Source organism: Macaca nemestrina, chromosome 19, assembly GCF_043159975.1.
Source record: "Macaca nemestrina isolate mMacNem1 chromosome 19, mMacNem.hap1, whole genome shotgun sequence".
Taxonomy (NCBI): domain Eukaryota; kingdom Metazoa; phylum Chordata; class Mammalia; order Primates; family Cercopithecidae; genus Macaca; species Macaca nemestrina.
Window position 1 is genome coordinate 76,089,085 of NC_092143.1, and position 16,338 is coordinate 76,105,422.

The 16,338-nt window shown below is 37.8% G+C and overlaps 1 protein-coding gene across 32 annotated transcripts in view; it reads right to left on the reverse strand.

The window, feature by feature from the left end:
* LOC105478842 (erythrocyte membrane protein band 4.1 like 3) overlaps positions 1-16,338 on the reverse strand; it is a 159,855-nt gene that overhangs the window by 27,901 nt on the left and 115,616 nt on the right. For all 32 annotated transcript variants that reach the window (XR_011617073.1, XM_011736516.2, XM_011736519.3 and 29 more), the window contains 5 exons: positions 13,327-13,545; positions 12,884-12,971; positions 7,717-7,869; positions 3,994-4,091; positions 3,109-3,284 (listed from right to left, as the gene is read on the reverse strand). Coding sequence is in view for 31 of the 32 variants with exons in the window: in XM_011736516.2 (XP_011734818.1) it covers positions 3,109-3,284; positions 3,994-4,091; positions 7,717-7,869; positions 12,884-12,971; positions 13,327-13,545 (734 nt within the window). In the remaining variant the exon portion in view is untranslated. The remainder of the gene's footprint in view (positions 1-3,108; positions 3,285-3,993; positions 4,092-7,716; positions 7,870-12,883; positions 12,972-13,326; positions 13,546-16,338) is intronic.

The window sequence follows — 16,338 nt, forward strand, 5'->3', positions numbered from 1 at the left end:
GCACCAGTCTCGTAGTGGCCAATTCCACACCTAACGGCAGTCTTTACAGTACACAATTGCTCTAACACACTTGGCTCTTTGGAAGTGCCATTCACCAAGAAGCACTGAACTGGTTTTCTTCTTATTATTAATGTTGAAAAGTCTGTCACTCTTACAATATAAAAGCTCCACGGGTAATAACAAAAATTAACCATCTTGGTGGAGATTATAAAATACAGATGGCAATTCTATTCGTCTAAAGCACAGAAATGTTTTCATTTCTACTGCATTTTAAATGGGCTACCATAATATGCATATACATTTACTCATCTCTAATATTTTGGGAAAACACAATGAATGCTGCTAAATGAAATTCATGCAAATACAAAACATGCAAACGCAAGAGAATAAGACATAGCCTTTCATCCCAGCTAAAACGTCTTAGTGAAAAGATGCTTAATTGAGTTAAATCTTAAAATTTGGTACTCATTATTTTAGGTTTCAGACATAAAATTTATTAAAACTTATAAATGTGGCTTTTCAAATACACAGTAACTAATCACAGACAAAATATAATCTACATTATTATGTTAGGAATTTTAAAATGTAAATAAAAGGATTCTGAAATGAAATCCTCTCTGAAATCCTTTTGATAGTTAAACTATGTCACTAAAATATCTTCACTAAGACATTTTATATCTCTTTATACTATTGAAAAAGCTCATATGAGACAAAGCTTCCTAATAGACCAGTTAGGCCACCCTCTGTAAGATGCAACCTTGCAAAACAGCGGTTTATGTTGCAACATGCAGCTGTGCCACCCAGCTCAACAGCAGCAGCAAACACACTAGAGCTGGCAGGACTGCGAAGAGCGAGAGCCTGCACATACTAACATCACTTTTGGGCAGGGAGAAAGAGACAGCATGACGTTAGTACACTGATTTCACAACTGTCTTCTGTCTTCTCAGCAGTCATTATCACACTAAAGGTCATAAGGAAAACAATATTCACAACAAATGTGTTCCCTGGGGTGCACACCACTGAACAAAGTGGATATTCAGGAAAAAAAAGTGCGATTCTACAAAGTTCCTCAAATACTAATAACATACAGAAATAGGTAATAGAGACAACCTAAAGGAGAAAGAAGAGTCAATAGGATAAACCAAAAAGAAAAGCTTCAATGTTAACATGGATATTTCAATATCTTAATTCAGCTAGAAACAGTCCTGATAACTATTTTATTCAAAAGGGCTGGCTCTAAGTTTGGTATTCCGGAAACTCTTAGAAAACACACAACGGTAATGAACTTCCTAGGCTAGCTCACAAAAGCCTGTAGAAATAATTATCGATATAAAATGTGGTATATATATACACCATGGAATACTACTTAGTCATAAACATGAATGAAATCATGTATTTTGCAGTGACTTGGATGGAGCTGAAGGTCATTATTCTACCTGAAGTAACTGAGGAATGAAAAACCAAATACCATACGTTCTCATGTATAAGTGGCAGCTAAGCTATGGGTATGCAAAGGCATGTAGAGTAATACAACGGACACTGGAGACTCAGAAGGCAGACAGTGGTGGGCGGAGGGTGAGGGATAAAAAACTACATATTGGGTACAATGTGCACTACTCAGGTGACAGGTGCACTAAAAGCTCAGACTACTATACAATTCATCCACGTAGCCAAAAACCGATTGCTTGTATACCAAAAGCTACTGAAATTTTTTAAAAAATGTGAAAAAGAGTAATTATCAATATGATGATTGAGATAATTGCCTATGTAACAAGAGTGCTTTCACATATATCTTGCTTTTCACAATGGCCCCATCAAAGTCTGAATATAATATTCCTATTATAACAGATGACTACAACAGACCTGAAGAACTGAAATCATTTGTCAACCACCGCAGAGACAGAGGGCAGCAGAGCCTGGACTTCAATCTGGATTTACCGATGCCACATGAGTACAGTTCCCACCTCATTAGTAACATACATAATACAGCACTAATAATGCCATTTTGATTTCTTCTGTAAACTGTTCACAAAGTATTTCATTAGAAAAAGACAGTTGTTTTTAGTTGGGAGATTCGGGGAGCACCTCTCCCCATCAATCACCCAGCTGGTGAAATGGGGAAGGCAGAGCTGAAACTCTCAGGGGAACAGTGGCAAAAAAGGTAGGGAAGGAGATGGTCTCAGGCACTTGTAACTTTTGTTTATTTTTATTTATGTTTTTCCTTATTATTTAAACCACGACCTGCATACCAGAAACTCCTAATTCTTTTTACTTGCACAGGATAAGATCTTCTATTAAAAACAAACCTCCAGGTGCTCCAAATTAGAAGACAGAGACCCAGACATGATTCAGTTCCAGAGCATTCTTAAGCAGGCATGCCTTGCAGCAGAAAGCGTACCTCCATATTACTCCAGAGAGCAATCATGAAACTGTTCAATAAAACAAAACCCTACTAAAAATTCACTGTTGTGTTATCCCCTAAAAAGGTTGTTTGAGTGATCATCTCTCCATTTGACTAATTTGACTTGGCAGTACAGAACCCCTACACAGCCTGTTCTCCCAGTCCATCTGGGGTAGTAATTAGCACAACTAGGAGAATTTAACTTACAGCCCTTTGCTCCGTTATTTGCATGTCATCCTTTCTACCAGCTATTATCAACTAACTGATAAAGGCCACACTTCATTCATGAAGATTTTTTAGAAACAGAAATAAATGTAACTTACAGATTTATAAAACAAATAGTCTTAAACCTACCAATCCTTTAAGACTTGTTGGCAAGAGAATCAAATCACAGAGCATGTGACTACTATATTTAGAATGAGAGCATCTTTCTCCAAATTCGGGGTGTCAGTTTAAGAAAGCTATTTTCTTCATTCCCTGATGCCATTCTTTCATGTAATTTTACATAAACCTGCAGATGTTAGACTGACAAAGGGACTTTCATTTCACTGGGGGAGACTTAAAAATGTGCCATTCAGTCAATGAGCAACAAATGCTTTTCAACGTACAATATCCAGGAATATCTATGCTTACTGAAAGCTCATGACAGTTTCATACTCTTTTTGGGGTAGGTACTAGGTTACTAAGGGCCAGTAAGTGACGCCTACCTCCATCCAAGCTGCGAGACATGGTATAACGTTTGCTGGAGGAGCGTTCAAAGTAAGGTGCTGGGCGATCTATCAACGCACTGGCTCTTCTCGTTTGCGCTTGTGTCCTGCCACTGTAACGAAACTTGGAACCCAAGGTTAAGAATTTCTTGGGAGGTGCTTCTGGTAACAACAGTCTAAAGAGAATAAAGAAAAACAGCAGAAAGACTATTAAGTACAATATTGAGAGTGCTTTTTAAACTTTTTACTCTGAGAGGTCGTGTGTGTTGCGTGCTAAACGTTTAACACACAAATTGCAGTTAAATAAATCTGATTTCATAAAAAAATGCACATAGTATATATCAACTAGGGATGTTGTAGAGAGGAGATATGCAAATGAGGGTTGTACTGAACTAGATGAACTTTTAACATTCCATGCAAAGTAGATAGTCTATGGTTCTATAAGCCCAAACAGCAACTAAATAGATTGATATTAGTTAAGAAGAAGAGTGATAATTTGTTGTTGGGTGCCTAATTTGATGGGTCTCATACCATGCATAGGTAGGTAAAGGGATTCAGGGATTAAGAAATCACTGAAATAGTAAGGAATTGAAATAGTAAGGAATAGATTGGATATTTGAAGTGGACACCTTAAAAATAATGTAAAGACACTAAATATACTAAAGAGGAGGAGGTTGGGACACGTAAGTACATGACAAATTACGGAAAATCCTTCAAATTTACTCTTTTCCTAGTTCTTTTAGGATTTCTTATCAAGAAATATGGTGACAATGAACTTGAAGGAATAGAAATAATAAAATTCCATATTTTTCTTATTGACAATCTTTTTCAGTATCAGTGATGATAATTATTCCTTAGAGAAAAAACAAAATAATCTCTTCCTACCTGAAAAATGTATGATGCTCAACACATACTTTCCATAAACGCTTGGCAGCTCGATGGTTTGGCAGCTTAAACCCAATGGTGCTTTCAAATTGTTCAAACTAAATAAAAAAAAAAATACATTGAAGAGTAAAGTTTAAAATTATAAATAACAGAAGCCCTGTAAATAATTTATAAAATCATACTGCCACCAGAATTTAAAAACTTTACTTACTAGATCAATTGCTACATGCATAATTCATGCTATACACATTCATTTGTTAATTTCGAAAATGTGTCTTTAAAATGCTGCAGGTACAAGTAGCCACATTATGCATACAGTAAAATGTCTTCTGAATAAGTGTGTATCTTATGATACTACTGAAAACTAAACACAAAAGGGTTTTTTTTAATTTATTCCAGAAATCAATTTGTCCTGATACCACTTTTAAATTTTATTTTCATGGTTTCTCAATGATACAATGACTTCAACTGCAAGGTACAGAAATGAACCAAATGTTTACAGATATAGTCTACAGCATTCTTAGAAATGACATTTTTCTCCTAATATCTGGTCAGGAAATATGTATATTTCTTAGGTAGTTGACAACTTGGTGTCGAGACTGCCGATTTTATTTGTGTGTTCCACTATGGATTATCATGTTAAATGCTAATGTCTCTCTATATCATACGTAAGATCAGAGATTGGGGGAACATATTTTCATATCTTTTAGCATGTACATTTCAGATGATGCTTTATCAGCCATTTGATTTTTCGAGGTGAAATACTCATCTCATTTCCTGCATAATATACTTTATTACTGCAGATGCACAGGTTTTCACATTGTGAAGAAAGTACACATCAGACCACCAGAGGGCAATCATCTTAAACAGTAAAGGCTTCCCCAAAGAGCAAACAACCAGTGCTACTGCTATAATCAATAGCAAAAATAATTTATGTGGCAAAGAACCGAGGTGAGGGGTCATATGCATGGCATGTGAGATACAATCATGTTTGACCTCTATTTCTTGCTTGCTGAGGATGATTAGGGGAAGTGGGAAATACATCACAATTGCTTCAACCGCAATTGCCTTTCCCAACTTCTTATTCACTCTGGATGTTCATGCGCAGTGGTGTTTGTAAAAATCACTGCTGTCCAAGGGACCCAGTCAAGACAGATACAGTGTAGCTGTGACTAAACCATCATCCATTTATTCATCCTGCAACTAATATGCACATACTATGCCAATGCCGGGGTTATATGGAAGAGTCAGCTTGCACTCTGCCGCAAGAAGCTGGGAAGAGTCTCTGCCAACCTCTGTAGGCAAGGAGGATGCAGGCTCCTAGACTACCTGAATAGGTATTAATAGTTTATTAGTATCTATTTCTCTGTGTTTTATATCAATTTCTTTCAACTTCTTCAGAGCCTGTGTGTTCCCAATAATTTCTTCTCACTCCTCTCAGGCTGTAAATAAGATTGTAAAAACAGAGAGAAGAGGAGTGAAACAACAGCTTTTTCTGAGCCTGTTTCTGCCAGCACCACAACCCATCTCACGCCTCACTGCTAAACTTCAGGAAGCAGAAGCCACTACTTGCTGCCTCTGCTCCTCACTCCTGACCTCAACACGCCCTGGCAGGTGCTCCCCACACCTTTCTGAACTCTGAAATGTCATCATGGGGCCTGACTGTCAAGTTCAACATGCTTTTGTTAGTCCACACCCTGCGTGCCCCTTCTGTAACATATGGTACTACTAGCTAACCACTTTCCTCTGAAACTCATCTCCTGGTCATCCAGCAGCCTATGTTTCTTCTTTTATCTCTCTGGCTGTCATTTCTTCATCTCCTTGACCCTTTCTCAAATAGTAGTATTATCCAGAGTTCTAGTTTTAGGGCCTTTTCTTTCTTTAACTTGTCTTGCTCTTTGAGTAATTTATTCCATGTCTAAGGCCTTGAATAAAATATATAGTTGACAACTCTGTTCAACTCCTTCTTATGCAAGAATTACTCCCTGAAAATCTGTTCCAAAGGGATTTCAATTGTTTTTCTGAAAATTTTCCCCTTTTCCCTCCTGCCTAATGTCATCTCCATTGGCTTCAATCATGCAAACTGAAAACCTTTGATTATCCTGGACTCTTCCCTCTTTTAATTCCTTCCTCCACCCTGTCTCTAAGATCTGCTGCTTCTGCCTCTCAAACCTCTCTCTTGAATTTGTTCCCTCCAGTCTATTCCCAGAGCCTCTGCCCTAGTTTAGGTCTTATCACATCATATTTCTAAGTAGTTGAATTTCATTAAGAAATCTATCATTCCAAAATATTCACCTAGTTGTGTCACATCCTGATTTAAAACCTCCCATGACTCACTAGTGTCTGCTGATTCATTTCTCCAGCTCTCCCCTCTGGCCTCTTACAATACTATGCTCACCCCATGCCTACAGAATATCATCTCATTTGCATCATGCTGTTCCAATCAAAGTATATGAATCAATTTTTCTGCTAAACAGAAAATTCCTTAATAAGAAACAAGCTCATATTTCTCTTTCTATTTCTAATACCTGACAATAAATAGGTGCTCACTTAACAAATGTTCAATGAAGTCAAATGACTATCTATTGGCTATAAGTTAAACACATAATCTTTAGGAAATATTTTTAAAACACTATAATTTTAAGTATTTACATGAAAAGCTTACAGATTATTTCAGTCATCATAGATGGGTATGATGTTATACTCATATTAAACATCATTACGTGCTTTATATTTCAATTTTTTGTTGTTTTTGAGACAGGGTCTTCGCTCAGTCACCCAGGCTGGGGTACAGTGGTACAATCATGCTCACTGCAGTCTTCAACCCTTGGGCCCAGGTGATTCTCCCACCCTTGGTCTCCCAAAGGGCTGGGATTACAGGCATGAGCCACCATGCCCAGCCGATATTCTAATTTTAAAAATTGCATTTTCCATCAAGAAACTCCAGTGGAGAAATAGATTTTGAAGATAAGAGGTAACTCTATATTATATCAGAAAACATTCAGAGATATAAGTATGCTAGAATCTTTGAGCTTTGACTGCCTCAATTATACTAACCACACCAATTAGAAATTCAAGGTATTTATTAACTATCTCTTAAGTAAATAAGAGTAGATATGTGTTACTATTATGTACAAACCACTAAGCAAAATATAAACACAAGTTGATCATGGAGGCTGTTGTCCAAGGAGTAAGGACTAGTTAACACTTTTGATTCTCTCATTAGCTTCTCTGACTTATAACAAAAAGCATATATTGAGCTATAGAACATTGACATAATTCACACTCACTGTCCTTTGTTCTAATATTCCCTGTACCTTGAAGTACATGACCTCTAAGCTTTTCACTTTAAAGTACAACCCGATTTGTAGGACAAGTAGAAAGAGCATGAAGAAATAACAACAGGATATGGAGGAAGAGATTTATCCATTACTGTTTGAAATATACACAAAATTATTCATGAAACTGGATTTTATATTAAAATATGTTTTTAAAAACCCTTCAATTAATGTATGCAGTAGGAAATATTGGAACAATATAAAAAAGAAGAGAATATTTTCTTTATTACTGTTTATTGGGCAAATCTACAATAAATTTTCTCAGGCACTTAGATGTAATTCACTGTGTCCCAAAATGCTCAGAACTAATAAGCAGATAATTTAAATGTTTGCTTGCTATCAGGGATTTTCCTCCTAACACACATGCAAATGTGGTTATACTTACCTCTCCTGGCCGGATCTTAATGTAAAAGTTGTTCCGTTTGTATGAAATCTTTAGAACCTTGGGCCAGGCAAATCTGTTTATTCGCAGCCGGTCGCGATATATCAACAGACCACTTGCACAAACTCCTAACATAATTTCTACCCCTTCTGAGTCCTGGAAAAAGCAGCAAGAAACAACAGATCAGTATCTAACTTATTTCCATTTTCTGCTGGGTATAATATTTAAGCATCCACAACAGAAATATAAATGGCTGGTTTACATATGCAAAATGATGCAGCCATTTTTAAAACATTACTATTAAACACTAGCCTTTTGGTGAAGATGTTCATCACTATGGAGAGGTTTGTTAGAGTAAAATCTGCTCTCCCAGGTGTCTCAGACTTATAAAGTAAATACTGCACACCAAGAGGGCCCAGCCCATGAAGGTATGTTAATAAGTCATAATAGTAGCCATAGTTCTCACTTGTCAATTGCCAGGCACTGCTCTGCTTTACATATATTCCTTTAATCTTCACTGTGATTGAAATGGTTGCTATTATTATTCCCATTTTACAGATGAGAAAATAGGTACAGAGTCCCAGTTGAACACAGCCTGGTTCCAGAGGCGGCACCCTTAACCAACAAATATGCCAACAAGACGGACCCTGACTTTTCCTATGAGGGTTTTGGTTGCTGTTCCTTTAAAACGAGCCCAAATATTTTTTATATACCATTATTGTCAGAGTAAAATTTAAATATGAAATAGGTTTTTTTTAAGTATGAATGAATAAAAAAATATAAGAATGTATTTTCCCCAGCAACCACCATTCCCTCCACACAAACACACTGCCCAGTGGTAATCACACTTAGCAATATGGCTCACATATATAAATAATAAATATTTTTTAAATATGTGTATAGTTTTTTTAAGAAACAAATGTGAGATCATACTAGAACTGCAACTTCCTTTTGCTACTTGCACATTTCATGTTCAGGTAATTTCCTAGGGATGTGTGATGTCCAGCAGTCATTAGAGATGTTGTGTCAAGCTTAGGAGATATACCACATACAGTCTTTCCCAATGTTGTATTCCATTTAAGTCAGGGTAAAATGAACATCTGTGGTGGCCATGAATGAAGGAAAAAGATAGGATGCAGGCAGGATTATATGTGAGGTCAGAGTCCATCCCTGGTCCCACTGATTGTTGGAATCAGGGGACAGAAAGGGTCATGAGCTGACCACCCATCGGAAGCGATGCCCAGATCTGCTGTCAATGCAAGGCAGAAGATGGAAATGTCCAGAATCAGAAATACATATACTGGTCCATCTCTGGGAAATGTAAGTTTGCCAACAAAGCATAATTGGTTTAAAATGAAATATTTTACTTTGGAAACGTAACATTCCATGACATACTGAATTACTCTGCAGGAGTGGAAATATTTGATGGCAGGATATTACAATATAATAAAATTTGAGGAGAACTCAAAGACCGGAAACTGCCCACCATTTATCTAGGACTTTAATTTGAAAGAGTGATTTAAAGAGCTATAACCTGATGCTGACACGCAGCTGGTATTACTGATCCTTTAGAACCAGTCAATCTGTCTGCACCACCACTCAGAGGTGACCACCTTACTCCATTGGCAGAGTGCAGGAATGAGGAAGGACTGCCAGAATCACTTCTCTTTGACTCACTTTCTTTTTGGTAACTATAGAACAGGACTTTAGAAAGTGTACCTTCAACCTACCAAGGGAAAGGACATTTGAAACCTTTTCCATTATTAGGTAACAATAAAACTTTTAATAAAAACCTTAATCACCTGTTACTTCTTTGAATTTTAAGAAAACAGTAGCTCCCTTCTTGAGGAAGATGAAGAAGGCTCTGATGCCTCCTCTTCCTGTCTCCTCCAAAAAACACCTCTCTGTGTCCCAAAATCAATCTGTTATCTCTAGTACACCCTTAGCAAATGGCACTGAAATAAACTATCACTTGTCTTCCTTATCCTGGAGACAAAAGCTGGTTGAGAGCAGGAGCTCTGTTTATCTTTGTAATCTCACGGCCAGCGCACTGCCTACCTTGCATGCACGAAGCCATTACATGTTTGTTGAAAGAAAAGTGAATGAAAAATGAAAATGACAGAAATGAGTGCAATTTTTAATTGGATGCAAGTCTCGATTTCATTAATTGCATGGCAAGAAAAATGATACTTTTCATCTCAAATTTTCTGCCACAGGCCACAGTACTGAGGTTAGTTTGAGAAATCTTTTTTTTTTTTTTTCTTTTTTTTTGAGAGGGTCTACCTCTGTTGCCCAGGATGGAGCGCAGTGGTGCCATCTTGGCTTACTGCACCCTCCACCTCTAGGGGCTCAAGCAATTCTCGTCCCTCAGCCTCCTGAGTAGCTGGAACCACAGGCAGGTGCCACCGCACTCGACTCATTTTTCTGTTTTTGTAGAGATGGGGTTGTGCTACATTTATTCAATCGGGTCTCGAACTCCTCACCTCAAGCAATCCGCCCGTCTCAGAGTGCTAGGATTACAGGTGTGAGCTACCTTGCTGGGCCTGAGAAATCTTTGGTTTTAAAAGTCATGACAACAGTATTTGTTGAGGACATGTGCATTTCACTATCAATAAATACATGTGCACTCCCTTTAGCAAGGAGCACTGGGGTGGACCTGAATAGTCTCAGTCATCATGAAAATAAAGGGGCATACGATTTCTTTAATTCGACATCAGTGTTCAAACTTTGCCATCCTTCAGCATCTACTGCTCTGCGGGATATCCTATATGGACTTATATCTACATTTCAGAATCTTACATAAAATAAATGACTCTGACAAAGCCCATCAAGATGCACATTAAATGACAAACAACCAGAGTCAGATGTACAAAGAAAAAACAAAACATTTAGAATAGGTTTTTCCAAAACATAGGACCTTTGTGTAATATGCGTGTTTATTCTTCATACAGGATTCCAGCTCAGAAGTTTTAAATGGATTGTAACGCTCAGGGTCTTTCATACCATCAACAGAAGCAAGGCATCTCGCTCATAACCGGAAATTAGCTCCAATTTGTTTCAGTAAATTTCCTTCTTCAAATGATGGAGTGTGGTGGCATGGGAAAATTGAATCTATAACTGAATTATCTGTTATACTTAATATTAAGAAAAATTTCTGTAACGCTACATTTGTACTTCCTTAATTTTCTTTTTAACTGGCATAATTTCAAATCACATTATTAAATGAAAAAGGCAGCCATCTATTTTAATTCTGTAGCGATAGCAATGTTAAGTGATTTTATATTTACTGATAGAAACACTGATACATCCTGAGGTGTACTTCCTGAAATGTACACCCTAATCTTTTATTTATTTATTTATTTCCGGGCAGTAAGAGAATCAAAGTGTGTGATGTAACTCAAAAATAGCTTCAGATTCACTCAAATTCTCAGGCTCCCTTCATTTCCTTCTTGTTTCCTTATCTTTTAGCCTCTTCGGGGGAAACACTAAGAGAAATTTAAAAATCTTAATGTCTGCTCTTATTTTTATTTTGAAATTCTCACTCTACCTTGTACCTAATATACAATAGAAACATCTTTGTTATCTGAGTGCAAAATAAGTGAAAAAGTGTAATAATGAACTGGCAAGTAAACAGAGCTACACCTGCTGTCGTAATTATACGCAAATGTCAAAGAGCTTGGCATTCAACGTAACAGCACATCCCTGGTGTGAGCCTCCGCCAAGTCACAGAGATTTTGCTAGCGCTCAGGCCTTGGAGAGCTCATCCTACGTGACGTGCAGAGTGATCCACAGCAAAACCAATCAAACCTGCAGATTCCAGGGCCCCCATTCTCCTCCCAAAATCCCTGGGGATTAGTCTGCTCTCCAAACGCTAACCAAAGCGCAGCCCAACTTCCAGTATCGACAGAACCTACAGACCACAGAGCTCCCTGCAATGGGTCCGCAGGGTTGCTGAGGCGTTTGCTTGAACAGAGCCAGCTGAAATTCTCTTCATTTCCAGGCCCCAAACCCGACTGTGTAAGACACTTGTTGGCCTGGAAACCTGTAACTGCACGTTCTGTGTGAGTCTCAGACCATGAAATTAATTACTAACCCTGTCCATCAAAGTCAAACACACATCCCTAAACAGGAACAATGTCATCCTGTTGGACCCAATCAGAAGAAACAACCTCTGACCTTTAACATTGACCTTTTAACCCTGCTAATGCCTCTGAATCCAAACCTAGGATCCTAACAAATTTTATATGTTTTGCTAATAAAAGTTTTCATAAAAATTTTCTTGTATTTCCACAGGACTTTTATTCTGGGCTGTTTAAAAAGACTAGTAGTCCTACGTTCATTCTACCACTACTGGAAAGGACAGAGATTCCAGAAAAAGCATGACACGGAGTCAAAGCTGCTTTGTGTATCCTCACAATTGTAACCCTGCTACAGTCTCAACCCAAATTCTTTCTTCCCAAGACTCTGTTCCCAAGATACACCTTTAACATTTCATCGATCACCAGTCAACGAAGCAAACCTTAGCCTAGGTGAACTTTAAAACAACAATCTTATTTCAGAGTTCTGATTATTTGTCAGAGTACCTAAACTTTGGAGGTAGACTTCTTAAATTCAGTATGAATTTACTGACTGCCTGGTATGTATCCAGGTAGGGCCACAGACAGTGTCTGGCACTTAACAAGTGTGACGCTTGAGTCTTGGACAATTGGCTAAGTTTGGACAAACAGACAGGAAAGAGGAGGAGAGTCCAGAGATGGACATAGTCAGGGAAAGCGTAGAAGCAGAGTCTGATGGGAGCAAAGGTCATGTGACAGCACAGAGTGGGAAATAAGACTGTGATGGAGAAGCAGGGTGAACTAAGAGCTTGTTAAGGGTCAAGGTAGGTTTCTAACTGCATCAAAAGGCCATCAGAGGCTTTGCCTATCATGGGCTTTCAGAAGGCCATGCCCAGGAGTAATACAAGTTTGAGACACAAAGAGCAAACCCCTCATTAAATATCAGAAAGCTACATTTGTTGTACCGTGGAGTAAGGCTTAAAAGACAAACAGAGATTTGAATTCTCAAAGGTTTCATTTACATGAACTGAAGTAAAAGTCACCAGTTTACAGTGATAACAACATCGAGTTAAATAACAATATATAGAAAGTTTGGGGTTTAAAAAAATGCATACCTTAGCATGATGTAAATCTACCCCGTACATGGACAATTTTTTGGCATTTTCCAAGAAATGCATCTCTGCTTCTGCTGGCGTCATTCCTCTGATGAGAAGAAAAATACGTTACAATGATGCTTTTCCCTTCCCTGGTAGGCTGCAATACTTCCCCCTTAGCTCCATGCTATCTCATAAGAAGAAGTCCTATGGAGGCACCAGCAGACACAAGAGAAAAGAAGAAGAAGAAAAAGGGCTTTGCAAGAAAGCACTACAAATGAACACCTGGATGCTCCGAGTGAGAGCTTACCCATCTCAGAATTTTACCGCGCATGGACCCACACTACGCTCAACTCTCGCCGTTAATGGACGAAATCAGTACTGTGAAGAGGTGGGTTGTATGCGGGACACTCCCCCAACAAGGCACAACTTAAATGAATGCGCTCAGGGCTTCTGCCTCTAACCTGTGGCTCTTGTGCAGCTCGATCACTTTGTCTTCCAGTTCTTTAGTGTGGTTTGGTGCAAAGCGGAACTCACTAATGTAATCGCTCCCACATTCATCCGGGTCATAGTCTCCGAGCTCTGACTGGACAGTGTAGGAGCCCAGCAAGGCCAGAGTAACGAAGGAGCAGGGCAGCCTTCCGGACACGATGTCATCTCGCAACTGCAAGCAGAGGTAGTACCTTCCAGGAACCAAAAGCACAAGACAACGAAGGCCAGCATGAGGATACAGGAAAAGGAGGTCACTTGGTAAAAATTGTGGGTAAATAATTTCTCCCTGTAGAACAACCTCTCTAGGATAAATTTTCTAGCATCTATATATTTTGATATTTCCTTCATACATATTTGTTCTAGATAGAAGGGAAAGATACTTCGTTACAAAAGACAGTATTTAAAGGCATTTAGAAGCAAGTCAACGTTCATAATAGGGTTTTATTAATAAAGCACAGTCTAAAAGAAACTTAAAGACATATTCTTCTAACACCTTTTAAAATAACTTTTAAAGTCAAATGAACAGTCCCCAACACATTTTCTGAAATCCTTGGGTGGGGGAATTATAATGTAAAAATGCTCTTAAATACAGTTATATGCCACAAAATGATGCTGCAGTCAATGATGGATCACATATATGATGGTGGTCTTATGAGACAAAAATGGAGCTAAAAAATTCCTATTGCTTAGTGATGTCATAGCTATCTTAATGTCATAGCATAACACATTACTCACGCATTTGTGGTGGTGCTGGTGTAAACAAACGTACTCATATAAAAGACTAGCACATACAATCACGTGCAGAACTTAATACTTGATAAGGATAACAAGTGACTATGTTACTAGTTTATGTATTCACTATGCTATACTTTTTATCATTATTTTACAGTGTACTCTTTCTACCTGTAAAAATACAAAGTTAACTGTAAAACAGCCTCTGGCAGGTGCTTCAGGAGGTATCAGAAGAAGGCACTGTTATCCTAGGAGATGACAGCTTCATGTGTGTTATTGTCCCTGAAGACCTTCCAGTGGGACAGGATGTGTAGGTGGAGACACTGATACTGATGATCTTGACCCTGTGTAGGCCTAGGCTAATAATATATGTGTTTATGTCTTAAGTTTTTAACAAAAGAGTTTTAAAAGTAAAAACAAATTATAAATTTTAAAAATAGAAAAAAACTCACAGAATAAGGATATAAAGAAAGAAAATATTTTTGTGTAGCTGTACAATGTGTGTTTGAAGCTAAGTACTACTACAAAAGTCAATTAAAAAGTTTAAAAAGTAAAAAAAATACAGTAAGCTAAGGTTAATTTATTATTGAAGAACGAAATTTTTAACAATAAATTTAACGTGGCCTACCTAAGTATACAGTGTTTATAAAAGCCACAGTAGTGTACATAATGTCCTGGGCCTTCCCATTCACTCATCACTCACTCACTCACTCACTCAGAGCAACCTCCAGTCCTGCACGCTCCATTCATGGTAAGTGGCCTATACAGGTGTACCATTAAAAAAAATCTTTTATATTGTATTTTTCTTGTATCTTTTCCATGTTTAGATATACACATACTTGCCATTGTGTTATGATCTCCCACAGTATTCAGTACAGACACATGCTGTACAGCTTTCTAGACTAGGAGCAATGGGCTTTATCATAGAGCCCAGATGAATGGTAGGCTCTACCAGTTAGCTTTGTGCAAGTCCACTCTAGGATGTTCACACAACAACAAAATCATCTAAAGATGCCTTTCTCAGTACGTGTCCCCCATTGTTAAGTGATATGATTGTGTGATTATTAGGCCCCAATTAGCCTTATGGAAGTATTTTGATATTAAGGTGACCGGTCTTACTATATGAACAAAACAGATTGCAGGTAACTCAACAGCTATCTCATTATAAACTTCACTCTCAATTTCCTGCATTCTTAATGAGGTAGTCTCTTTATAATAACACAATGTCTCCTGTTTTCAGTTCTCATTTTTAAAATTTAGATAGCTTCTTAAAATCTATCTAAGATATAAAGATTTCCTGCCTTAAAATTCGAGAATCTTGTCACCATAAGCAGTTTTAAACTGGAGAAATTAACAATTTTCCATATAATTTTGCCATATCATAAAAATATGACCTACATAAAAACATGTTGATTTGTCTTCTCTGTTATTTTGCTTTTAAGACTTACAGATAAATTACTAACTGCCAAAGACCTCAAGGTAAGTGTTAACGTTGATGAGTTTTAATAATATCAAGCCCAGCCTCACATACGGACAGAACAAAACACACCTGGTACCTTGTATATAAGAATGAACTGTTCATCTATGGAAGCAGAGGACTATGATAAAGTCTTAAGGTCCCCTCTAAATATGATTTTAGGCTGGTGACATAAATCCATGTAATTATGACAGAAAAAATCCTTAAACATTTAACAGGCTCTACAAGTATTACATGAGTCAACAGAAAGAAACCACACACTATTTTCTCTCTCTCTTTTTTTTTTTTTTTTTTTTGGAGATGGAGTCTCACCCTGTCACCCAGGCTGGAGTGCAGTGGCACAATCTCAGCTGACTGCAAGCTCCGCCTCCCAGGTTCACGCCATTCTCCTGCCTCAGCCTCCCAAGTAGCTGAGAATTCAGGCACCCATCACCACGCCCGGCTAATTTTTTTTGTATTTTTAGTGGAGATGGGGTTTCACCGTCTTAGCCAGGATGGTGCTGGGATTACAGGCGTGAGCCACCACACCCGGCCCACCATGCACTACATTTTCAAATCCAGGTATATATGGGCTCTATAACCACAAATTAGCCAAAATAAAACAGTTCTTCAACAGCAACTAAAAAGTATCTTTAAGTAAGAAATTATAAATTTTCTCTGATTTATTGCAAATATAAGAAATCCTCTGGAACTAATTTTTACCCTTCTCTTAATATGTCTGGTGAAATTATTTTTAACTGTAGCAAGTGATTGAAGTTGTTTTGAGTAATTTCCC